Raw genomic sequence first — 27742 nt, forward strand, 5'->3', positions numbered from 1 at the left:
TCTATAGAGGTCCCTTCCGACCCTAACATCTATGAATCTATTAATCTATGAATGCTCACATACTACAGATGGGCATTATTCACTACAGACAATGCAGAACTGGCCATAAGCTTTTGGATAGAACAAATTCTTTGTCAAAAATGGCCTTTTTCAAAACAATTTATTTTTGTAAAATGAATAAAATAGTGACAATTTGTTTTTGGGACATGTTAATCATGGTTTAAATAACAGTATCTTTTTCACTTATTAAAAATAATTAATAACTTCTTGTTTTTTGTTGTTTTAACCAGCTCTGCCTAGTGTGAACATTAAGTAGAATTACCATATTTTCTCATAAAATACCTGCACCTTTCCCACCACACAACCAGCTGATTAAAAGAGATGCATTTTATATGCACAAAAAATGGATCCCCATTGGTCTGGAAATTTGGTGTTGGGGGTATGGTGGCAGTGTTAAATACCATGGCTCTGGGACCCACAGCAGCTAATGCTGCCACCTGTCTTCCACTGCCAAATTTTTGGACCTGTGGGGAGCACTCAAAGCTGAATGACATGGCCCCATGTGCTGGATTTTAGGCTGACATGTGAGGTTGGTCCATAGCCTGACCCAGCCTGGGTCCTGGCCCCAGAGCTAGCACATGAGGTCAGACCCAGCATGTAGTTGCAGAGCCAGTGTGCTGGGTCTGAATTGGTACATGTCAGTGCCTGGACCCAGACCCAGCATCCACTCCTGGATTTGGTATGCTGCAGTCAATGCACAGGTTTGGATTTAGTATGTAGCCTTGGATCCGGCATGCTGAGTTGGTCTTCAGACACCAGACTTGGGACCAGGCTCAGCTCTCTAGCTGCTGCTGCTCAGTTCCCAGTAAGGATGATATTTTTTTTCAGGCTTCCCTTTTAAAACAAGTTGCATATTATATATAGGGGCATGCTCTATGTGAAAAAATATAGTAATTATTCATTTTCTAAGAACCAATATAATCACTCATTTGTAATGTCCCTTTAAAATACTCTAATTGCAAAATGCTCTGCGGAAGAGATTTGAGGGAAACATTTACAAGCCTCAAGAGAGAAAATTTGCTAAGAGTGCATAAACAAATATCTCAGATGGATTAAAACACTACTACATATTACTAAATACAGAAGAGTACAACTGAGAGGCTTCATGTCTATATGCATGTGACATTTAATGGACACAATCAAGTAGTTTTTAAATCAGTCTTAGAGTTATCGCTTTAGAATCTCATAGTCACTGCAGTGATAGGCACCTTAAAATATCTTAACCAAAAGTGGCATGTTTGGAACAGGATTGTGCAGGATATATGGAAGAAAGTCTGTTAAAATGTGACACTGTATGAGAGTTTTGGTAGATTGGACACCTGTTTTGAGGACACTTTCAGGACCTGCCTGTTTCCATGATATTTAGCAGAAATATATCTTAGGTGTCTGTGGGCACATCTACACAATCATTAATGCACTGTAGTTACTATACATTTAGTTTAGTACATGGTTTTGACCAACTTGCTACTGCACAGTGTTATTAGGCTACCACAAAATAAGCATCTTGTGTAGATGTGCTTAGTGTGAATGAGTTTCTTAGAAAGGGCCTATGGTTTCAACTGAAACATTTGTCTGTGGTTACTAGTTCAGTATACTGTACTGAATGTCTGTGGTTACTGGTTCAGTATACCGCACTTCTCTACAGAGCTGTGAGATCTGAGTTGGGTGCTGCATGTGTGCTTTATGTTGAAATTATGTAAGGAATGCAAGAACAACATACATGTCAGTCTCTCCAGCTGTGTCTGGCGTACTGTTGTTACATAGAAATCAGATACTGAATAATTACTCACTATATGACAAAACATGTAGATGCTATTTCATAATGCTGTTCAATAATTATCAGATGTTTTATTTAGTTAATTGCATTTATCTATTATTTATTTTTAAATATTTTTGTTTACTATAGTACCCAACATTTCTGGATCATAAACATATCTTCTGTTTCTTAGCAATTATAAGCACATGTGCATGTTTCCTTTCCAACTTTCATCTCTGTCTGTATCTGGCACTTATATAGACCCTATCAATATAATATAAGTACCTCATATCATCTCTATGAAGAAAGGCAGAAGCTTTATCCTGCATTTAAAGAAGAGGAATTAAGGGATTCATAAAGGGATTAAAAAAGAGACTCAGGTGTGGTGCTGTGCCTAAAAGTTCCCCCATGCCTAAAGTCATATGGCTCTGCATATTATATGCTTGCAGCTCTCGTTACACTGACCACAGGAAGCCTGAACCAGCCAACAAGAAATCTGCTTGTGTACTTGAAAGCCCACCTCTCTTTCAGGCTTAGGTAACAGTTAGATGCCTATGTGAGACTGGGATTCACAGCCTGAAACGCTTGCCTGGAAATCCTGTCATCAGCAGAGTCCAGGAGCAGCACAAAGGAACATGGGACACCTGCTGGCAGTGCTGGGCATTTAATGTGGAGAAAGTCATCCCCTGTGCAGAAGCCATGAATCAGACAGGAAAAAGAGCCAGATGGCTGTATTGAAATAGGTACACTGCATCATGAAATATGCAGAAGTTGTGCATCTCAACTCAGTACAAACTTGACTCCCCCCCTCTTCCTCCCTTTGTAGATGAGTTCTAGGGGTGTTAAAGATGTTTAAATCCAGCATTACTAACTGCAAAGACAAGAATTATGATAAGCTGGAAATCTGAAACTTCACCTCCAACAAATAATTGGATAAAAAAATCTTCCAGAATATCATCTTCCTGGCAACAGCGACAGTAACTATAGGGCTAAAAATAAGATGAAAGATTGAACGTGTGACATCCTTTCATATATTACTCTTCCAATTTTCACATTAGTTAAGAGGAATCTTCAAATTCTGTTTCTGACTCTCACATCTGAACTTTGAATATTATGGTATATTAGACACTAATATATAACTAACAGAATGGTCTTTGAAACTAACAGCTATATCTTAGTAGGGCCTTTTGTGTCTTTTATTTCTCTGCTTACTTTTTACTAGTTATAATGTGCATGCATCAGCAGTGAGAAGATGTTTTAAATGCAGTCTTCCCATTGACTTCTACTAAGCCCAATTCTGTCCTTGCTTTAATGAGTTAAAACTATTTTAAGTCAAATGGGAGTACTTGGATGTGGGAGTACTTGGATGTGGAAAGGCTTGCAGGTTTAAAATATAGAAAGACTGTGAGACTAAAATTGCAAGAACTGACAAACTAGTAATAATGAATAGGAACAAAAGTGAGTGTGCGTACAGGCATGGGTATGTGTTAGGATGACAGCATAGATTTCATGACAGGGCTTCACTGCTTATTTTGGAAAGGCAACCTGAGAAGGATCTGTTCTTGCTTTGGAAATGTGCAAGAAGCCCAGAGAACTCTTCTTTAAAGCTGTTCAGGGCTCTCTCCAACTCATGCACCTGAACCCTAAATAGCTAAAATGTATAGCATCTGTGTTTTGTTGTTGTATACCATGCCATTGGCAAGAGGTTATGATGGTCTGCCAACAGATTCAATCCAGCCAGCAAATGAATGGCCACCAATTCACAGGATCTATCCTGCAAGAGAGGTGAGAGAAACAGAGGGAGAGAGACAAACAGAGAGAGGAGAGAAGAGGAGAGGAGAGGAGACAGAGTGAAAGAGCAAGATATAGAGAGACAGAGCTGGATGTGCCCCCTGATAGGTCCCCAAAACTCATTAAGTGACCTTCCAACTGAAATAATTGTCCACCCCTGTGTTATTAGGTGTCATTATTCAAAGAATGAATGGTGATAAGAACACACATTATAGTAGTAAGCAGCCGTTACTTATAGCAGTGAAGGTATTAAAAATGAGTTTGATTTGTAATTGATTTCAAAAAGAAGATTTTGGCACTCAGTGAAAAAGTCCTCTAAAATAATTTCACCTATACATCACTGTTTACCCTACTAGTACATTTAGCTAAGCTTCAGGAAATTTATACCTACTTACTCTAGCCAGAGTGGCCTATTTATCATGTATCTTTCTTTCTTATTACCCAAAAATATTTGTTACCCGCTAAGCTTTTTCATTATCATGTGAAATGTGGCTCCCATTTTTTATGCTATAACTTCACCTACTTCAGTGACATTACTCTTTACATACTCTTTAGTTTGAATAAGATAAGAATCCAGCCTTCAATCTTTAGCCCTGGCTCAGTGCATTGGCTATTGTTCTGAGTTCAGTGCCACCAGTTGCAATATGTAAACATTTAAAATAAGAAGTAGGGCATTAGGACCTGGTTGACAGCAGGTGACCCAGAAAATAAATTCTTGATCAGCAATGCTAATCAGCATCCCACACTCTTTCAGCACTGACCAGAAGCCTTGTGATTACGCAGTTTTCTACCTATGGAAATCCCCATTGGGTGTCTGCTGTCACCAAGCTGCTACATTTAGATGGTAGACCTGAGCTACTCTGAAGGTGAAAGAGTGCAACGACATAGCTAAGAATGAGTGATTTGTTTGCAGACTGATATTCATTCTGCAGAGCTTGGTAACTTGAAGCATGTAAGTATTCCCATTCCCACATTTTAAAATTAGCTGAATGCATTCTGTATCATATGAAAATGTAATGAGCCCTTTGGAATGGAAAATATTATGAATTCCCCCCCCAAAAAACCAAACAAACAACAAACCCCAGAAATGTGCATCATGGGGTACAACCTGTGGAAAGTAGACTGTACCTGGGAGGGATAGCTTCCTTCTCCCTGTGCTATAACACAATATCATAATTAGGGATCCTATAATGTATTCTCACTTACATGCCTCTAATATTGCAAAGGTGAAATATCAGACTTTAAGGCTTGGTCTGATGTGGTGTAGTTTCCACATTTACTCTCCTCAGCAGGATTTCTTCTTTCTTCTGCTTACAAAAGCATGACTTTCCTTTATGTAGATCTGAATCAGTGACTGCTGGTATTCCTCCCTACATTACTTCTTTTAGTGCTGTCAGTAGTATAACAAGGGACAGGTGACCAGGCCTAGACACCTACTTAGAGGGGGCCAAAAATGGCACCTGTTACCCCTGCTGCCACGTCCAGCCTTGTTGCTGCCACTGTGCCTACTGCCACTGCTACCCTGGCAGAGAGACTTTAACCTTCATGGCCCTGTTAGCTACTTTTGTGCCACCTCAAAAAACAAAAACAAAAATGGTGATAGTACAGGTGTTGGTAGCTCAGCAGTGCTGTCTTCTGACTCAGACCAAACCAATGTTCTGGCACTCTGCTCTTTCTGATGTGACAGGACAATGCTGTCTCTAATAGTCATAGAGAAGTAGGACTGGAAGGGACCTCCAGAGGTCATCTAATTAAAGCTCATGAAAAATCCATGGCATTGTTTTCTTGTAAGTCCTAGTGATATGGCAATGTTCATATTTGAATCATTACATATTGTTTCCCTAAAATCCCCTCTACATTTTGACCTAGATACAGCCTTCATTGCTTTCTGTTTCACACTATTGAATAGCATTGCTGGACATGCAATTGTTTTGGGAAAAGGTTCAGGAAGATATTTCAATACTTTGAAAATTCAGGCCAAAGTTATCACCCATAATTTACAAAGCTTATGACAGAAGTTACAATTCTATCCTCAGGTAGATGTTGAAACCCCTGCTGGAGGAGTGTGAATAATTCTTGGGCAAAACAGGTCCTATTTGTTTGTTCAAATGATAGCATTGACTAGAATATGGGGAAACACCTGATTAACTGTGCTACCTAGAAATGTTAATAGGCTCTTGGGTGTGTATCTAGTAGGAAAATAAGCACAGTGCATTGGTTGCAACTAGGTTGCAAAGTTTCTGTCATTTACTACTATCCCATTCTCACATATGTACAAAGTTCATATAGGTATGCAGCTTCATCTATGACATTTCTGCAATAGGCCTATAGTTTAAAAATCTGCATCCATAGTATCATAGAACCATAGTGCTAGAAAGGACCCCAGGAGGCCATCTAGTCCAATCCCTGCCTCAAGGCAAAATTATCCCTGTCTAAATGATCTCAGGCAAGTGTTTGTTCCCCACCACCCTCAAGTCAGCTTCTGCTACATATGTCAGGCCTTCCTCAGGGGCACTGGGTGTTGGCTAAAGCCAAAGCCAGGGATTTTGACAGGGGTGTGCTGATGCTCCTGCAAGAACTTAAAAGCCAGGGTTTCCTGGCTAGGGGGTAGGGATCTTCTCCCTTTGCTCAAGGTCAGAGTAATTGCCATATTTGAGGTTAGGAAGGAATTTTACCCTATGGTCAGATTGGTACAGACTCTGGGGATTTTTACCTTCCCCTGTAGCAGAGGCACATAGCCCTCTACCTGGAATCTCTTGTGCGCATATTAAAAACCTTTTATAGGAACTGCTGTGGTTCCCCTCCTTACCTGTGGCAGGTTAGGGTGTTAGGTCTGTGTAAGTTATCTTTTTGGCCAGTGAACCTCAGTAGTAGAGCCTGCTGTTACTTGTAGTGTTTGAAAAGAACATGAGGAGGAGAGAATTTGTAATTTTTAATGTGTGTCAAGTTGGCTTATTTGATTAGCATTACTCATTTTCCTTCATCTTACTGTTCCTGTCTGCTGATTCATGTCAAAGTCCCTGCTAATTTGTCATTTCTCTTTGACTGAAAAGTTATCTAAAGTTCAGGGCCTGTCGGTTGTTACTATTTGGAGGAGAAATTGTTGATGGAATTGGGTATCTTTGATGCAATCTTGTTTGCTTTCACTAAATGTACAGAGCTCAGTTTCTCTGAATACAGAAACAATCAAAGAGAAAATAGTTTGTTTGCTTTCAGATCCAAGCCTGTAAATCCCACACTTAACTTTTTTAGGACAATGCTATTGGGGCTTCTGTTGCCTTCTCTCAGCTTCTTTGGACCTTTCACAGGCATAAATGCCATCACAAAACAATATCTGGTGAAATTCCTAGTCTATGCTACTCTTTTGGATGGTTTCAAGTGTTTGTGGCTGGGGTAAAGGTTGGTATTCTTTCAGCCACCTTGTGCCATAAAGGAGCTTAACTGTTTCTTGTTCCTACCTTGAATGAATGGTGATGGTTATGCCCAACCCATAACAATATCTTTCTTACCATCATTGCAGAGGATTCCAGCCCTTCCATAAGGACAGAGGCAAACAGCATCTTGACTGGATTTTGGAAAACAAGTAGCACCATTTCCACATGGATTCTCATCACAAGTTGTGAACTGGCAAAGCTTTCCAGAGTAGAATCTAGGGCAGTCACAGAACCAATTTTCTGTATCACTGGTGGATTTAAATAAAAATAAAAATGTTATAAAGATATATATTTTTAAAGAAGTCTTTTAAATACCAAAACACTAAGGCAGCATTTTTTTTCAATTTCATTGAATTCCAATAATGAATTGTTTTCATCTCTGCTTTTAACTTGTGTTTTTCAGTGTATATACCTTACAGTGGAAATGTATAAGTGCTTTAGAAGTTACTTGAGTAAATGGGCTCTATTTTAGGAAATCCATTTTATAGTGTTAATTTATCTCTTCTTTCATTTCACAGTATGTGACTTCCAGAGCTTCTCATTACACATTCATCTTCTATAATATGCTTAAAATAACTGATAAGAAAAAAAATAGCTGTTTGCTTTAAGTTTTAAAAGGGGAGAGATGGAGAGAAAGAGAAAGCCATGTTAGTTTTTTGTACAAAAGCAAAGCATCTATACATACATTAAAGAATTTATGATAGCATTTGACAACACAATGGTACGTAACAGAAGAAAGATACCTGAATACCTGAAGTAGTAGTTAAATTGAAATTGAACCAGAATGGAAGGGTGACATCTCTTTCCTTATATATCCAACATTATCACTTATGAAGGCATTAAATATATTCAAAGAGAGAAGAGAAAATATGTTTTAACCAATTAGGGTTGTTGGTTGTAGCCATGTTGGTCTAAGAACATAGGCTAACAAAGTTTTTTGGGTAGATGTGATATCTTTTATTAGATCAACTAAATAATTGGAAAAATTGTTCTTTGCAAGTTTCTGGGCACAAACACCCTTCTCCAGGCATATAGAAAATCTAAAGAAGTGGCAAAGAACAATTTTTCCAACTATTTAGTTGGGCTAATAAAAGATCTCACATCTACCCAAAGAACCTTGTTCTAACCAATTTCATTTGACTTTGGATGGGATGAGAAAAGCAAATATAACTATTCACATACATTTTTAAAGCACACAGATATCACAGTGATGGAAGCAATATAGAAAGCTAAATGGATAAAAAAGGACTTGTACATGAAGCATTTCAAGTTAATGTGTATTATTAGGACTAGAGTCTTTAAAAGCTCCTGCTTTTCTTTTCTTTTATGATGAAAAATTAGCTTGACAAGCTAGATAGGTTAGTTTATATGATTGCTATAGATCCTCAGTATGTTGACCGTGCAAACACATCTGTCCTACACTTGATAAGGTCATACGTGCCCATGGGTCTGATTGCAGAAGACATAATGTGAGCTATGTCAAACTACCGACATTATGTTTTTCCTGATAATAGCATAATCCCTGGAAAGTTTAGTGATAAAATGCCATAGGGGTATGACTTTTAAAAATATACCCACTGCTTCATAACCCATAGACATTCAGATTAGAGGAAATCATCTAGAGCTGAAAGAACCCCTGCATTCATTAAAAGAAGAAAATAAATAACTCTTCTGACAGTCTTTGTGCCTAACAGTTCATTAGTGTTTTTCAAAGCTGACCACCCACTGTTTCAGGAGAGGGAGAATCTCAGCTGGAAAGACTACCAGAATGAATCCATCTGAATAATGCCTTCAGACACCTTTAAAAAAGAAAATTGCTATCAGCTGCAATAATAAATTTTGGTGTATAGTCTGTTCTATTTATAGACCTGCTGCTGACACTGAGAGAGGAATGTAAATGAGACACAGCATTGCTTTAGTTTGTGCAGCATTGAGGAGCTTGCTTTCAACAGTTTTAATACCAACATTATGTAGTTCAACTAATTAAAGAAAGCAATATAATTCTAGTCTGAAGTCATTCTGGAAACTTGCAATTGAAGGTGATGATCTCTCAGATTAGCTATTAGATGTGTTTGTGTTTGCAAAGGTGGGAAAGCAAAGAGCATTACTGATGACTGACAGAATAGAAAGATTTTTTTTTTTTTTTACATTTAGCTTTAAACACTTTAGTTATCTGAGAAAAAAAATACTGGTAAATGGCATATCTTGTCAGGTTAAACAAATGCATAACACCTCATGGTAAAAATTAACCTGCCACAGTAAATGCTGCAACAAAAAGAAGCATGATCCCCAATGAAGTAAAAAGTGTGTGTGTGTGTGTGTGTGTGTGTGTGTGTGTGGTATTTTTCAAAGTCTCCCATAAATAATGACAGGAAAGTATTGAGCAGGAAAACCCACAGAGGATTAAATCTTAACTAGCAATTAGGAGACTATTTCCCAGATGACTTCTTGTCCTAAAGCAGTCTGCCCATGTATCTAGTAAAAATGGCCCAGGGACTCCCACATTCCATTCTATTATTGTAAAAATATAGACACTTCAAAAACAAGGGGCATCTCTCATGTGGGATTCTCCACTGCTTGGTATTCTTTGGTCAATCATATCTTTAGAAAATGTGTATAAAACTCAGTCATGTCAGAGTGGTAATGTTCTACATTCACATTATACAGATATAAATGAGTACAAGGTGAAGGCATTGGATAAATATGTCCAGGAACTAAAGAATGTGGACAGTTGAAACCCTGATGTAGAGAACAAAAAAATGCATCAAGCATCTCTTTAAGGATGTAAAATTGAAAAAAAAAATAGATTGTCCTGCTGAAATGTATTTATTAGCCATCACTAAAAAGTCAAATAGCTACTTCACATAATCTCCTAACACAGTGGGGTCCTGACTCCCAACAGAGACCTCCAGGAACTGCAACCTCAAATCAAACTGCATAGAACAGTAAAAAAGTAGAGCTGGAAGGGACCTCAAGAGGTAACCTAGTTCAAACCTCTGCTCAAAGCAAAATCATCCTCAACTAAGTCATCCCAGTCATGTGTTAGTCTAACCAGCTCTTAAAAACTTCCAAGTACAGTTCTTACAGTAGGCTGCAAATGGGAGAAGACCAGGGGAAAAAACCCTGGTCATACCCTATTTACTCTTCCTTTCAGCAGCCATTCTCTGCCACTGTTTGACACAGGATACTGGGCAAGGTGCCCTTTGGTTTGACCCAGTAAATGGCAGTTCTTATAAATCATGTTTCCCAAATCTCTGTAGCTTGTACTCTACAACACCACAAAAGGTTGACTAGTAACTTTTTCTTGACTCTTCTTCCTTTATTTCAGAATTCTTCTATACAATGGGATAGAGCAGAACTTGGATAGCAAAACCTTCAAGGAAAACTTTGTGCAGGAAATTATATTAGCAACTCAGTAGATGTATTTCTTCCTCTAGAATTAGTACTAAACCAATGTCCTCAATGCAATATGATAGGTGTAGGGAGATGTTTGAAGAAACACTTCACATGAGTCGTAAAACATAGGGCTTAGAGACTGGGGTTAATTAATTATCCCAGTGCATCATTTTCTTCTACTAGGGAGATTGGATTATGGCTGATTTTTAACACAAGTGAAATTTTTATCCATTGCAGTTTCCAGTGAATAAATGATGTCTTTCTCTTTTCTGTCATAATTGTTATGGTATTGTGCTGCACATATAGTACTGCATAGTACCACAGCAGTGGTAGGTGAAGTGATTAGTCTCTTCATCCTTGATCATCCCATGTCTAAAACCTCTCTCTGGTTTTCCTGTTACTTAGTATAACCATCTCCATGCCTTTTTTTTTTTTGTCTGCAGAATGAGGTTACTGCTACTTACCAAACTTTCAAATGACTTTGTGATCCTTTATGAAAGGTACTGTATAATTTATCACTTAAGAATCAGAAAAGTCTGATTATTTCAAATCTCATGGGAGTTCTTGGTCAGATATGCTAGAAGATATATTAGCAAGCTGGCTAAGATGTATGCATGCATTCTCTCTACTCTGGCAAATCACTGTTAAAATGAAGTAAACAGACCTTAACTCTGGTAATGTTAAATTCCATAGGAAATGCAGAACCTGTAATGTATAAGTAGGTATGGGCTTCTATAAATCTTGTTGTTTAGAGCTATCTCTATATTTCTGTCTCTTATGTGCAGAATATTGAAGTTTATAATATCCTGCCAAGTTACTTATGAAAATAAATGGCAGATTTACATCACTTCCGGCCTGGCCAAGAAAAAAAAAAAAAAAAAAAAAAAAAACCCACAAGGCCAACTTGATATTTAAAACAACTTTGTGCTTTATCAATTTAAACTTTTAATTTGTAACTATGCTTCCACAGTAGGAAAGGTTAAATCTCTTCCTGGAGAAGGACTGACATGATGTAAAAGGGATTTGGTTCTTCTTTTGAAAATCTTTCACAATGGACAAGCCTCATTGAAATGCTGTATAGCTAGAAGCAACCTTATCTGATCAATGACCTTAGAGAAGTCAAAGGACAGTTTTTAAAAAAAAGCCATTTCTCCCTCATTCTCAGCAGGAGGTTTTCTAGTACATAATGTGTCTGTCAATCTTACCTTGCATTATACAGTTCCAAAAAAATAAAGTCAGCCTTCCTGCTGCTATAGCACTTTCATCTAGTTTTTCCTCAATTACTGTACCAGCTCTAGATCTGAATGCTTTTGTTGGGTTTACTGTTTTGAGCCTTTTCTTCCTATCAAGTTATATTATTTTGAGAGTTCTAGTGATTAATTTGAAATTTCGTTTCCTTTCAGTGTAAGCCTTTGCTAAACTGCTTCTCTCCATAAACCCACAGCTGACTGTGTATGTCAAGTCCATGCCAGCTGTAAGCTAAACTGGCTTTGGTAACTGTACTAGTGAAAATATTTTCAAAATTGGTTTAGTGAAATCATTGTACTACCCTGGGAACAAGGTCCTTAAACTCTTTTGAATCAGATTTGGGTTTCCAGTTCTGTTATTTGGTCCCAGTGGGCACATCTACATGTGCCCCTGACTGTGCAGTTGGTACCGCACAATCATTCAGTACTTGCTACAGCTGTAGCTAAATGACTAAATGACTAAATGACTGCACTGTACCCGCTAGGACTGCACAGTCAAAGCGGTGCACGTCATGTTTGACCCTATTGTGCAGTAGCAATGAACTACTGCACAGTAGTTCATTGCTACTGCACAGTAGCAGTGGTATCAAGGTTAATGCCTGCTGATGGTATGTCAGGTAGACACGCCCAGTATGGATGAAAAGATGCATGGTGCTGGTATGGTATGCATGCAGTTCACATTTGCATCACATATTCTGGGTTCTTTATTAATTTATTTTAGAAGCACTGCTGAGAAAAAGGCTTTAACTCATCTTAAAGGGAACCCAAATGCCTTGCTTCCCAACTTCCAATTTACAAGAGAGAATAAGGGTAAAGGAATGGGTCAGCTTTACATCAAAAAATAAATTAGAACCTAATCCGGGAATTCACTTATGCACACACTTGAATCCATCCTATTCAGACAGCAGTAATTGTGTGCTTCACCTAAACCATGTGCTTAAGTCCCTCAGGAGTCAAGTTAAGCACATGCTTAAGTGCTTTCCTTAATAAGGATTGACTGCTTATTTGGGGATTAATATAAAAATAAAATAAAACAAAAATTTAAAGATCGAAAATTTGCATAATTCAAAATCAACATCCTAAGGAATATCATGGGGCAAAAGCACGTGGAGAGATTTTCAAAGGCACAAATAACAGAAAGATACCTAACTCCTGCTGAAAGCCAATGGTATCTAATTACAATCTGTGCCTTTGAAAGCTCCCCCATAATTCATCTGGAGGAGCATAATTGCAACACCATCAAGCTGCTTCCAAAACTCTAAATGATCCCTTGCTCTTATGTCCTTATAGCTACTATTTACAAATAAAATTCAAGAATACACATTACTGCTAAGTATTAGTACATGTGCATCACATCATATGCACTGTTCTGTTCTTTTTTAAGGAATAATGTATCTTTTTATTAATTTCCTGTAGAAGTACAGAGTATTCTCTTTATCTTCCTTTAGGGATTAAGAAGAAAAATCTGAGTTTTCAGGCTGTATAAACATTTAATCTCATAATTTTATATCTCCTAATATAGCAACTGTATTTGAAACTACTAGGAGGGTTAAAAATCATGAAAATAAAGAACAAACTGCTAAATATTTTACAGAACAGACATCTGACTTCAGAATATAGTGATTTTCATGTTAAGCAATATCCATCAATATTTTAAATACAGAATATCCTACTGTAGGAAAGTGTAATGAAGTCTGTGTTAGTCTAAAAATAAAATCTATTTCGCTTTTGTTTTCTCACTTCTTTTCTAACATACGCTCTGCTGATTGAGTGTCTCCTAAAGAGACAATTTAATTATATATATATAATTAGATTGTCTCTTTAGGAGACACTCAACCAGCAGAGCGTATATCTATCTATCTATCTATCTATCTATCTATCTATCTATCTATCTATCTATCTATCTATCTATCTAATAGTTATATGCATTTGCTCCATGATATTCCTTGGAGTGTTGATTTTGAAATAGAAATCTAATCATATATATTCCTCCCCCACTTTCAGGTCAGCTGGGGACAGTGGCAGCAGCGGAATGCATGGAGGGGAAGGGAGGGGATGATTCTTGTTTGCTTTAAAGATATAAAGTCCCCAGCTGCTGCTCTTATGACATGGTCCAAAAAGGAGATGGCACTTCACCACCTGGATTTGCCCCTGGTGCTGTGGTGCTATTTTTGCTTTATAGACCCCACATAATCAATGCACATGAGAAAAACCTGGAATAATTTTGCAAAAGAAAACCTGAATTAATTACTTCCCAGAGTCTCAATCCTGTCTGCACTGCAGTCACATCTGTGACTTCAGAATTACCAGTTGTACTTCCCTGGATGGCATGCTTTTGCAATTTATGGTAAATCTAACCTCACTGCAAACATATGCTTCACCCCTCTTTTCTGGACAGTGGAGAGGGTGGGAGTAGACAGGTGCGATGGTACCCCTTTACTGTGGGAAGTAGGCAACTGCAGCCCATACTACCACTGTCTACTACAGTGACTCTCAAGCAGGATGCTACAAGACCCTTTTCAGGGGGCCAGGAGGAGTGAGGCATTAAACATATTAGTGCAGGCTCAGGCTTATCACTACCTGGCTGTTCCTCCACCTTCATTTCCTGGCCCCTCTGCAGGGAGGTAAGCGCTGTAATAAATAAATAAGTTTTTGAAATGGCATACTATTCGATTTATAAAAGTTATGGAGGGTGCCTTGAGTCTGAAGAGTTTGAGAACAAACTGTGTTAGTCTGAAGTCATGCAGAAAGTTGTGCAGGGCAGTACCTTAGGCTAGGTACAGGCAGTCAAAAAGCCTGAGGCAGAATCAATCTAAGTTATTTAGTTTTCTATAAGTGACATAGTTTAGATCAGTAGCGAACAGAACACACATTCGTCCTTTGGTGGTGGTGGGGGGGAAATCTTATATAGGGTTTCTCCATTTTGAAACCAGTTTCTGTCTGCTGAACTTCTGTTCTGCTATGGGCATAGACTGGTTTCTGATTATGTATACTGGTAAACATGTACTGTCTATACCTGGCCCTAGAGACTAAGTAGTTTAGAAAAGCAGGAGCTTTAAGAGCCAACAGCCTTCTTTGTCAAATGCTTCATCAGATATCATCTGATGAAGTAGGTTGTTGCTTCTGAAAGCTCATGCCTATCTGAATCAATTAGTCTCTATGGTGCCACCCTGCATTACCTTCTGCTGGTCTCCTACAGGGGTGAACAAGGAATGGCTCATGGAGCTGTGTCATCCAGCCTGCAGGGCTCCCCATCAGTCTGGAAATATGGTGATGGGAAAAGCTTCAGCTGTCACGGCTATGGGAGCCACAGCAATTAATGTTGCTGCTGCCAAATTCTAGCCCTGAAGGTCGGATGACATGATTCCATGATCCAGTCCAGACCACGGACTGGCCCCGTGCTCCAGATCCAGCCTGCAGACTGGCCACATACCACTCATCTGACCCTCAGGACTGGATGAATTGGACACCATTGGTCTGCAACACTGACTAGCAAAATGGGGTCCCATTCTTGATTCGTCCCTATGTGCTAACATGATGTGTGAAAAATAATCATGCTTAATGAAATAATAAAATAAGAAGAATACTTTCCTATAGTTACAGTGCAACTAAAATATAAGGAATGTTCCACTTAATTAAATGAGGAAGACAGCAATGCAGGCAATTCCTGGGAGTGAATAGATTCCTCAAACAATTCCTCAGTGCACTAAACACTATGTTAGTAGTAACCTGCAACATAACTGAAGTCCATTAATCTTTAGAAAATATTATTTCAAACTGCTGACCAAAAATATTTTTATGCTGTTATATATAGGATAGTTGCCTATAGAATCCCAAAGATTTATTTTTAGGAAATGTTCTTAACTAAGATTCTTGCTTGTATAAGATGATCCTCAAGATATAAAATTTTGGCTGTTTGCAGATGTTAAAACCAAAAAAACCCCAAAAACGTGCTTTACCAGAAGTATCGGCGCATTACTTTGACCTGGCCCCACAGTGTCTGTATAGATTTGGTGCTTTAGTGGGGGTTTTTTTTGGAGCTTTTATCTAATAGCTGATTTAATCATGCTGCCTCTTCTGGGCATATGCTGGACTTCGCACAGTAGTGTATGTAGTTTAAAGTGCATTTTTTTTTGGGGGGGGGGGGGTTAATGTCTGCAAGCAGCCTTTGAGGTGATGCATAAATAATATAAGCAGGAGGTCCTTTTCATCTGTTATCTTACTGTTGTCCAACTTCTAAATGGCCAGAGGTATAAGGCCCCATGGCCTGCACCACAAGGACCTCACACCTACAGGCTGCACTAGGGTAAGCCACATGACAGCCAGGCTGCACATAATATGGATGTGCCCTTGCCCTGCTACCCTATACAGGCCCATGCCCTCCACCCCCCATTCCCAGTGCTGCACACCCTCCCCTGCACTGTATGGTATGCCCATGTGGGCTTACAGTCTTCCTATGTGTCTATGCTGGCTCACCTTCCTCCCCCACAACTGCTGTACCAAATGCCCACATGGCCCCAGGCTCATCCTGAGCTCCCCCAGCTGCATAATGCTGCATTGTCCTGCCTCCTGGGGTGGAGGCAGGCAGTGTAAGCCAGAGGAGGGACGGGGAGCCCAGAGACTCTGGCTGCTCTTGCAGCTGGATTGATAGGAAGAGTTGTGGCAGGGCAGGAGCCAGGCAACTTAACCCCTTACAGGCTGCATGCTGCCCACGGGCTACCAGTTGGACAGCTCTATGTAAACTAAAGCCAGGTGTATGAAATTCTCTGATCCAACCAGAATGGATGAATCTGCAATGCAAGCTTCCTTAACACTGACACAGGGAAATTCTGTATTAGGCCACTCAGTCTCTTTGCCTACTCAGTCCTTTGCTTACTTGCTGTGATTAACAAGATATTGATTATGATAGTGGTTTCTATAGTACAGATGCCATTTGCTGAACTGAAACAAGCTCACAAGCAGCACCACAGAGACCTTTGTACAACTATGAGATAGTAATGACTACTTGCCATGGCTTAGTCTATTCTCACTGGTAACTCAATAGGCAAAGGGGGCAATACCAGTCAGCTGTCACAGTAGTCCTGCAGCCACTGACCACACACCAAGTAATTTAGGAGCACTAATGCACTTACATGGTTGGAATAGATCTTCTGATACTGAGAAGCAAGAGTTTGGCTTTAGTTCTGCTCTTATACTAGCTTGGTACAGAGGTGACTTCAGAGGAGTTATGCCTATTTTACAAGCATCTCAGAGCTGAATCCAGTTTGTGAACATGTTGATATAAAATCAATCTATAGCTAATAAATAGATATTTATATTACAGTAGCTCACACAAGCCACCTTAGGAATATACCATATTAGGAACTATGGAAATATAGATGAATTCACAGTCCCTGTCCTGAAAAGCTTATAACCCAAACCTGATGCCATAAATACGTTGTTTCAATCCTATTTAACTATTTTTAAATCAGTTATAAGTAGTTTTACTACATGTGGGTGATAAAAGAGGATGTTCTACCTGCCCCCCTCCAAATCAATGTGGGTGCCTATGCACACGCTCTGATGCATTCTGATTAGAACACATTGGAGAAGACTCAATTAGAACACTCCAGCATGCTCCAGTGTCTCATATATTCAGTGTCCTGCATTTCAAAATGGCCATGGGGGTGCTTTAACTAAAATTCATTGAAAGCTCATTGAAGGGGCCATGACTTGACAGAAAGAGGAGTCCAAGAGGAGTGATTACTCCTCAAGGGAGCAATCCTGACAGCACAAGGAATGTCCATCCCATCTCAGAGGAAGGGTAGCAAAAGGGCACAGCAACCCATTTGGCTCAGCAGGGAACTCAAGGACCTCCTATGCCTAAAAAGAGAGACTTATAAAGGATGGAAGGCTGGAATCACCACCAAGGAGGGGTACTCAGCACTGGTCTGTAGCTTAAGGCTGCAACCGAACTCCATCTGGCTTCACATATCAAGGACAATAAAAAATCCTTTTTTCAGATATGAAGGGAGTCAGAAAAAAAGCACAGGTAACGTTGGACCCCTGCTGAACCAAATGGGACAGCTGATAATCAACACCCAGGAAAAAGTCAACCTGCTTAATGGGTACTTCGCATTGGTCTTTCATCAGCCCAAAGGGACCACCTTATCTAGCATGACGCGGGATGGCTAGGGTGAGGGCATATTTATGTCCAGCATCAGTGTAGACCTTGTAAAGGAACACCTTGAGAGGCTGGACACCTTCAAGTCAGCTGGTCCTGACAGATTACACCCTAGAGTACTCAAAGAGCTGGCAGGTGTCATAGCCTAAACACTGGCAAAAATATCTGAAAACTCATGGTGCTCAGGTGAAGTACCTGATGACTGGAAGAAGGCCAATGTGGTACCCATCTTCAAGAAAGGGTGGAAAGTAGAAGAATTACAAGCCAATAATCTTGACCTCAATCCCTGGGAAGATTCTAGAGAAAATTATCAAAGAGACCCTTCTGGACAAGCTGGCTGATGGCAACATCCTTAGGGGTAGCCAGCACAGGTTTGTTACGGGTAGGTCTTCCCTGACCAATCTCATCTCCTTCTATGACCAGGTGATAACCTGGACAAGGGAGAAGAGATTGACATCATATATCTGGACTTTAAAAAAGCCTTTGATCTGGTGTCTCATGATCTCCTCAGGGAAAAATTGGTCAACCGTGGCCTCGACTACACCACAGTCCAATGGCTGGGAAATTGGCTCTGAGGTCAGACCCAGAGAGTAGTGGTCGATAGTAGTGAATCAGTATGGTGCTCTGTGACCAGTGGCTCTGTTCTTGGACTGGTTCTTTTTAACATCTTTATCAACAATGTGGACATTGGTGTCAGAAGTGCACTGGCCAAGTTCGCTGATAACACTAAACTTTGGGGCATAACATTCATACCTGAGGATAGGCTAGTGATCCAGGCTGACTTGGATAAGCTTAGGAAGTGGGTGGATATAAAGCTGATGATGTTCAATACCAAAAAATGCAAGGTACTCCACCTTGGGGAAAAAGAACCCGCAGCACTCTTATAGGCTGGGCAGTGCTATGCTCACTAGCACCACGTCTGAAAGAGACTTGGGGGACATGATTGACCACAAGATGAACATGAGCCACCAATGCGAGGTCGCAGCTGGTAAAGCAAACAAAACTCTGGCTTGCATCCATAGATGCTTCTCAAGTAAATCTCAGGATGTCATCCTCCTGTTGTACTTGGCCTTGGTGAGGCTGCAACTGGAGTACTGCATACAGTTCCAGGCTCCACAATGCAAGAAGGATTTTGAGAAGCTTGAGAGAGTCCAGAGGAGAGCTACATGCATGATCAGAGGGCAAGAGAACAGGCCTTATGAAGAGAGGTGGAGAGCCATGGGACTCTTTAGCCTGGAAAAGCGCAGGCTCAGGGGTGACCTGGTAGCTGCCTAGAAGGACATAAGGGGTGTGCATCAGGATCTGGGGGAACGTCTGTTCACCAGAGTGCCCCAAGGGATAACAAGGGCCTATGGTCATAAACTCCTCCAAGACCATTTCAGGCTGGACATAAGGAAAAACTTCTTTACTATCTGAGCCCCCCAAGACCTGGAATAGACTCCCTCCAGAAGTGGTGCAGGCACCTACTCTGGACTCATTCAAGAAACATTTCAATGCTTATCTTGCTGGGATCCTTTGACCCTAGCTGACTTCCTGCCCCTGGGGCAGGGGGCTGGACTTGATGATCTTCAAGGTCTCATCCAGCTCTATTAATGTCTAATGTCTATGAATGAGCTTTAGTTAAAGTTCCCCTGAGGCCATTTTGAAATGCAGGATGCTGAGCATATGAGATGCTGCAGCATTTTAGGTAGAGTGGCTCCTGAGACCTGCTCTAATTAAAACGCCCCACCCCACCATGGAGCATGTGTAAAGGCATCCTGTGTATCTACTGCTACCTCTTAACACACTTTACTATGTGAGCAGGTCCCTAAAATATGTGTTCTTGCTATCTGTGGAGCTTTTGATTTTTACTTTTTAAAAGAGATATTCCACAGAAGTAACAAACTAATGAAACTAAAATTGCTCTGTTTATGAAAGGGGCATTTTGATGAGAAATTATTTAAAGATAGAAGACCGCCCCCAAAAAAACCACAAGGGAAAAATAGTTGTGTAAGAGTTATAGAAAGTTCCTTTTTGTTAATATGCTGTGTGGGTACACATACATATGAAATGAATTTGATGTAATAATGGTTTATTGCTTTGGGAAGCAGTGTTTACATGTGTGTCTGGGGCTGCAGCATGTTGAGCTGGGGTAGTGCAACCTTAACTGGTAGGGGGTCCAGGAGGTCAGCCTGCCAGCTTGGGGCTGCTCCTGCCTGGTTCAACATGCTGTGGAGGGGCTGGCTGAGGCATGAGGGTGCTACAGTTTTGGGCTAGCTGGCAGGAAGCCCCACACTAGCACCCTCATGCCCCAGCCAGCCCCTGTCATTGTCTACACATGAGTTTGTGTGGCGTAAATAACTCCACTATAGAATAGTATTTGTGTTGGGCAGTACTATCATATGACAGAATTAATTAGTTTACTCCCACCAATAGCACTGCTCATGTGGACAGTGACGCTTTACTGTAGAGTGAATTAGGCAACTCCACAGTAAGCATCTTGTGTAGATGCTCCCTGTGTGTTACTGGGCAATGACTGACAACTGAAATAGCCAGTAAGGGCCTAACACTAATTTACACATGATACTTTACGTAGTCTGGCAGTTTAAAGTAGGCCCTTGAGATCAGTCACTGTTCAAAGCACCTCTTCTTTTTGTATCTGCATATATGTCCAGATCGGCTAACTGCTCTCCTGTATAAGCCCTTTCGCTGTGGAGGCTGCCTGTGGAAGGAGGTATCAATCCCTGTCTCACAGGAAATTTCCTTGTCAAGTGACTGGTTTGTGCCTTCTTTTCTGCCCCTCAAACTGGGCACTAACGTAAGGGCCAAGCAGAATCTAATTATATATGAAGCAGCACAACTTTTTCAGATTTAATTATCACATTTTGTCAGAATAAAAGTAAGTTACTTAGATTTTCAGAGGCAGTTAGACTGAAATCAATATGAGCTAGATAGCTAAATGCCACTGAAGTACAGGGCCATAACCCCTGCCTCACTTTGCCTATCTGCAAATTGAGGATGATGTTTATCTAATCGAACAAGTCTTTTGTGAAGAGTAATTAGGTAATGTTTGTAAGCCCATTTGAACAGGAAAGGTGCTATGTGAGTGCTAAGTACCAGCCATACTAATGATGCTATGGAAAGTCAGAAGTAACCAATTACCATGCTCCTTCTTCGTCTTAGTACATAGTCTTTTAAGGTAACTGTTCTTCAGTCTTGCAGGTTGACCTTTTAGATTTGATTGCTGCCTCAGCTCTGAATTTCACACATTTCTGGATGATGACTATGAATTATGAAAGGCAGAAAGTGTCCTAAAAAGTGTGAAATCAAATGCTATAAAACTGAGTGTTGACATTTTTCAAATATGCAAGAAGTGCAACTGTGAGAGTTGTAGAAATTAGCATACTTGCAAGACACACCAAGCTGAACTCATTCAGTATGTAACAGGGAAGGAGGCTGACCTTTATAATTGGTACAAAAGGTTGTTTAGTTACTGGAATAGGCTTAAAATATCTGAAAGCACAAAACTCTTACATCAGACATTCAGAAGGTCAGCCAGGTCAGGTAAAAAAATTTGACTCATTTATTTGTAACAAAATGAAAAGGGCTGTCTTAAAAAAAAGCAAATATACTGAAGAAGAATCTCTTCCTTTAGGGGAAGAGAAGGTAAGGCTTTGCACAAAGTTTCCAGAGTTTCTTCAGAGACGTAAGTCAGTTTTCTGCTCAATGAGATCAATGTACTGATGTGTTTCTTGACTTGCTTACGTAATGGGGCATGTAATAGGAAAAGTATACTGGCTTTATGCTTAAAGACATTATACAAGGGAACTGAAAGGATATTGCTTTCTTAATTCTGGCAGCCTTGCAGATAAATGATTATGATGAAAAAAGCCTCAAGTAAACAGTGAAAATATAGAAAATGATCTGCATTCAATGACATAGGGTTGTTGTTTTGAGTAGCTTTGGGGGAAGATGAAAGGCTTGTCTTCATGGTGGCAGGTCAGCTCCTGGTAAGGATGAGTATATCCCAACTGCACCTGTGGACACACTTCAAATCCAGAAATTTGCCAATAAGACTGCTTTGGATTGGCTACCAGGAGCAGCTTTCAGGCATGCCAGGGAATAAGTTCTGAGTGGGCACAGATGGTCAACCCATGAGTGACCTTCCTAATGCATTTCCAGGTTTGAAATGTTTCTTAGTGGATGCAAGTTGAGGGTGATGAGCCACATCCTTGCTGGAACCTGCTACAGCTTTGTGAAGCTCAAAGAAGTCAAATACTAATTTGATGCAGGAAAGCCATGTTTTGTAGGTAGTAGCTGTAGACTTTCAGTGTATAAGATATAACCTACTGGCTGAAATGATTTTTTTTTTTGTTTCCTGAGGAACATTTTTCATGTTGTGGTCTTCTAGTTATATCAATTTCAGCAGATACATCTTGAAATTCCTGAGGAGTTTCAAGAAAAGTAATTAATTAGTTTCTGAGTTCTAATCAACTAATAATTAGCCCAATGAACCTGAACCTTATTTTTGTTTTAAGACTCTGTAACTACAGAGACAAAAATATGCTCACCATGAGGATTTGGTAGGCTCCTGGGATTGAGCAATTGTTTTAAATTAACAAGAAAAATAATTAGAGTGCTTTCTCACATGAATGTTGTGCTACTGTTACCCAATACAGTACACTTTCTACACTAGCTGCTTTAGTTATATGACATGGTGTTTGAAACCTTTATTAAGATTTATAGGGATATTAAACCACCTTTTGATTTAGGGCATTCAGAAATGAGAGCTAATATGGTATGTGGGGAATGACTAGTCAAAGACAACTTGTATTGTGGTAGGTAAGATCTTTATTCAAATTGTACTTTGCAAGAGAACATCACCTCTCCTCAGATAGTTCAATAGTTAAGTTCAATATTATCCGAGAGGTTCTAGTATTCATCAGACAAACAGGTGATGAATCAGAAATCCTTGCTGTCTTCAAACTATTGGTTATTCATTTGCTGAAGATCCGGATCCCTGTGAAACTCATCAACCTGCTCTTGAACCAGGTGAATGAACTCATGGGGTGCGTCCAGATGAGCGTGCACGTGCCTCTTGCCCCACCTCAAACCCCTTTGAGGTGCGGCAACAGACACGTGTGGGAATGAAAAAATGTTCCCTGCACAGAAAATTAAACGCCTGGATATCCAGAGTTCTAAAAAAAATGAAACAAACAAAAAAAAAAAAAATGGGGCAGGGCATGGTCCTGGACTGTGCCCTGAGGCAACTGGAGGCTGGGTCTTCCAGGGAGATGCTCTGGCTGCCAGAGCATCTCCATGGTTGGCCCCTGGCCCTGGTGCTGAAACACACGGCTGGGCAGGCCATGTGTTCAGCACCAGGGCTCCAGTGATGGTAAAGGGTTAGGGGGGCTGGAGGAGGGGACCATGAGGGGGACCCCCACTGGCCCGACCATTCCCCCAGCTCCCCTGATCTCTGCCCTGCCTGGTCCCTCCCCTCACCAACCCCCCAGACTCCCCAATCCCTGCCCAGCCAGGCCCTGCTGCCCTTGGGGATGAGTATAGTATCAGAGAAATGTGCAGAAGGAGGTGGTGTGTGGTGGAGAGGAGATCTGTTTTGCTTGTGGTGGTGGTGACTGGGTGAAATTATGGGTGCTGAAGGGTTGAAGGCTTAATTAAGATTGTGCCATGTTCTCTGCAATTTGCTGTTGTACTGTGATGAGGTACATTTCTGGGTGGACAAATAGAGAACACAGATTTCTGGTAGGCATCGATGTTAATTTACTTCTAGTTTAAGTTTTGGACCAAGTGTATTGGGTGAAAACCTCTCTCTGCTGAGGTCAGTCATAGAACTCCCATTATACAGCAACTTTAACTGATATGCAATACACCGTTTGTATTTACTTAACTATAAGATGCCCCCTCCCCCCCCCGAATAATTATTTTCGATATATGGAAAATTTATAAATTTGTTATAATTTTCCAGATATAGAATCTAATTATTGGAGGTTTGCCTTGAATTTGTCTCTCTCCTATTGTTACAGCAGGGAAAATAAATGTCCTTCCTTCCCACTTGTCTCCACAACTTCTCTCAGCAGCCCTTTCCTGCACCCCTTTACTGTCAAGTCCTGCTCTCCCTTAGCACATGGAAGTGAGGAGCAAATTTAAAAATAATAAACATATAGGCAGGTTACTATGGGTATGCACAGACTTATTTCATGCAGAATTGATACATTTTACCTTGTTTAAAACTGCTGCAAGTTTTAGCACAGGTACTTCATTAAACATATTTTTAAGCAGCACTTTTGTACCTTCTTATAAGAGGCATAATGCCAAATTGGAAAGAGGTATCAAGTAAGATTCCCCATGGATTTATCCTGGACCCTGTACTTTTCAATATCTTCATTAATGACTTGTAGGATGGATGGTACAGTAGTAAATTTGCAAATGACATCAAGTTGGGTGTGGTAACAGATATTGCAGGGGATTGAATTCAAAAAGACTTTGAAAAACTAAAAAAAAAAAGACTGGAATAAATTGGATGAGATTTAATAACAAGTGCAAAGTACTAAACTAAGGAAGAACTAATCAATGCACAAATACAACATTCATAGTAAGTGGCTAGACTGCAGTACTGAAGAAAAGGATCTGGAATTTATGAGCCAACCATAATAATTTTTGCAAAGAAAAAAGTGAATACCATGCAGAGTAATATGTTAAAAGAAGTGTGGTGCAGAAGACTTCCACTGTATTCAGTACCAGTGGGTGTGTCTGCATGTGTCCCTATGGCACCATTGTTACTGCACTGTTATTTAGCACTTTCAAAAGGAAGTACGACACAGTAACAGCCCAAATTTCACAGTGCTGGCAGTGCACAGTTATTTTTAGCTGTTATATCACCATAGCAAAGCACTATACTGAGCGAGCACGTTGCTACGGTGACACAGCTGTGGTGTCACGTTTTGTGCCTGCTAATGCTATGTCATCATTACGCATTGTTACAGTGACATAGCATCACATGTAGCCTAGTGAGACCTTACCTGGTGTGCTTGGTCCAGGTTTGGACACTGCACGTGGAGAAAGATGTGAAAAATTTGATTAGAAATCGTGAAACCAGAGGAAAAGCAGGAACATTGAGGTAGTTTAGTCTTCACTATATCTTGAATGTGAAAATTCCTATATAAGACACATTGGGCATGTCTACACATGCCACTTTTAGGTGTGATTAGCCTAAAATTACCATTTTTAAGGCACATTAAGTGCAAGGGTCTACATGCTCATGCCTTTAATGTGTCTTAAAAATGGTGATTTAAGGCTAATTTCACCTAAATTTGATACCTGCATAGAGCAGGTATCAAATTTAGGTGCGAATAGTGAAGGTATCTTAAGGGACATGTAGACACCTTAAGGTGCCTCAAGGTGTTTATGTCAGCTGCGTGGGCTGGAGTTGAGCCTGTGGGGCCCTGTGCTGTTGCCAGGTGCCACCAAGAAGAAGCAGTGGGTGCTGTTTTCCAAGGTGCAGATGCTAGAGCTGAAGCAGCAAGTCTGGCAACATTGGTACCTGTCGGTCTGGCCTTGTCTCTGTACATACTGTTGACAGACCCCATGGCCCCTGGGTGTGCCCCGCACCTTTCTCTGCGCTCTCCAGCCAGGAATGGGCTCATTGTTTGCACTGACCTTGGCCATTTTCCCACAGCAGCAGCTGCCTACCACCCACAGGCCCCAGAGTGGCTATGCATGTGGGGGGATGTCCAGGGTGCTGTCCAGGGCAGGCATTTGCCCAGTACGCTGCATTAAGGTACCTTAAGGTATGCCTTAAGATATGCACATGTAGGCATGCACATAAACTGCCTTGATGTGCCTTAGCCTAAGGCAGATTGAGTTTAGGCACACACAAATTCATGTGTAGACACTCTCATTGTGCCAAATTACATTATAGGCATGCAGTAATAGACATGAAATGTTTTACTTGCAATTACTTAAGAATTTGCTTTTTCATATAATCTAAAACTTACTTTAATGAAGACCAGGAGTTTATAGCCACTGAAGAAGCTGGTTAACATTTTATGTGTGAATTAGAACATATATTGCTATTTATATTCTTAGGTTACTTACATATGTAATGAAGTGTGTATGTACGGCTAAGAAATGTCCCAGCTATGCAGAAAGACAGACAATACAAAAGATACTGCATCTTTATTTAATTCATCTTGGAATTATCCAGCAATAAATTACACATTGTAAGTCATCACTGCTTCTTAATTATTTCTCCTGGGTGCCATTATCTTCCCACCCCTCAACCTGGTCCAAGCTTGTTTCTGAGAGAACACTGCCCTTCTCTTTTATGAGGATTGATGCACCTGAGTTAAAGGAGTTGCTTCCTCATTAAACCAGATGTTAGGATGCCTGGATCCACATTCCTCAGCTTTTCTGGGGGATGATTTCCTGTATGTCCACTTTTAATTCCAGTTTATCTGGAAATAATACTCCTTATACAATAAGTGCCTGTAAAGGACACCATCCACATATCAGACTGTGACAACTTAAACTGTACCTCCTGATATCCCCAGATATGTCCAGGAGCTGCTTTGGGGCATGCAAAAAAAAAGTCAGCCTACCCTTCCCAATATGGCCGTGAGAGTACAAAAATTCTTCTGTTCTGGTGCTTGCATCCAAAATCTGCACCAGTTCCATGGGCCACAGGAGGGCCTAGCAGGCCTGCAGTTTTCACTCCCCTGTGCCCCAAGACAGGCACAGTCTCACAAGCACCCATGACATGAGTTTTGCCTGTCAGCAGCTAGAGGTGCAGGGCCCAGAACCCCTGCACCTATCTCCTTGAAAGCTGGCAGGCTTTGTGCACTCAGAAGTTATAGGCTGTTTCAACTTTCCCCATTATAGCCTACGGATGAAACGTTGAAACAACGTCGAAAAGGCAAAATGTTTCAACTTGCCTCATTTTGTTTCAAGGCTGTTTCAATGATATCTGTTTCATTTCTATTTTGCTGTTGTGACCTCTAACAAGCTGAAACAGCATCCAAACAAAACTGGCAGAGAAATTTCGTGCAGCCCTAGTATATATGTATGTATATTTGTGAATAGTTCTTATATTTACACTCCCACACCATATTTCTTCACACACAATATGCCCCCAAATGAGAACTGTAACTTGTTTTTTTACGTCAATATGAAGAATAAAGATATTTCCTAGCAAATACTAGTAAAAGTAACAATAAATAACTAAGTAGTAGCTTCTACAACATGAGCTTCCATCTGAGCACTGGCCCCTGTGCAACACATACGGTATTACTTTTGTTCCCTCCTCCCTACAGCAGAGGCAGAAATTACTATTACCATATTTCCTCACTTATAGCATGTGCCCCAATCTAGCAGATGGGTTTAAGAAAAGGTGTTTGCTGTATGTGAGAGAATGCAAGGTATGTGTGTGTGTATGTGCGTAGATTCAGAAAAATGTGAGGAATGATTAATGTGCCCATGGGGGTGGGGGAATCTGTTTTTAGATATTTAAAATATAAGGAAGTATCTATTAAAAAATGTACATAGTTTCCTATCAATTTGGCAGCTGAGTGTGGGCTCTAGGGGTTACACATGCACATACACATGCATGGGGGCAAAATGTGCCACTTTTCATACTCAGCATGCATTTCTTTCTGACCAAGACTATCCATTCTGTGAGACTGCAATTAGAAAAGTCACTGGTTTAAATGATCTAATACTTGTAGGCTATACTCTGTGGGAAATACTTCTGCTAACCTGGTATTGGTTGAAATTTATATCCGGGATTTAATTTAAAGCAATTTGAAGGGTTTTAAAAATTTTATTTTATGGCTGTTAACAGCCATAAAAGTCCAATTCACAGAATCATGGAAAGTTAGGGTTGGAAGGGACCTCAGGAGGT

The 27742-nt window shown here is 40.3% G+C and overlaps 1 protein-coding gene across 1 annotated transcript in view; it reads right to left on the reverse strand.

The window, feature by feature from the left end:
* The window catches only part of LOC109285507 (protein eyes shut homolog), a 131975-nt gene that overhangs the window by 24744 nt on the left and 79489 nt on the right, over window positions 1-27742 (reverse strand). Inside the window, exon 3 of the mRNA XM_059723135.1 lies at window positions 7117-7289. Within this exon, the coding sequence (XP_059579118.1) occupies window positions 7117-7289 (173 nt within the window). The remainder of the gene's footprint in view (window positions 1-7116; window positions 7290-27742) is intronic.

The sequence above is a fragment of the Alligator mississippiensis genome, chromosome 1, assembly GCF_030867095.1.
Source record: "Alligator mississippiensis isolate rAllMis1 chromosome 1, rAllMis1, whole genome shotgun sequence".
Lineage (NCBI taxonomy): Eukaryota > Metazoa > Chordata > Crocodylia > Alligatoridae > Alligator > Alligator mississippiensis.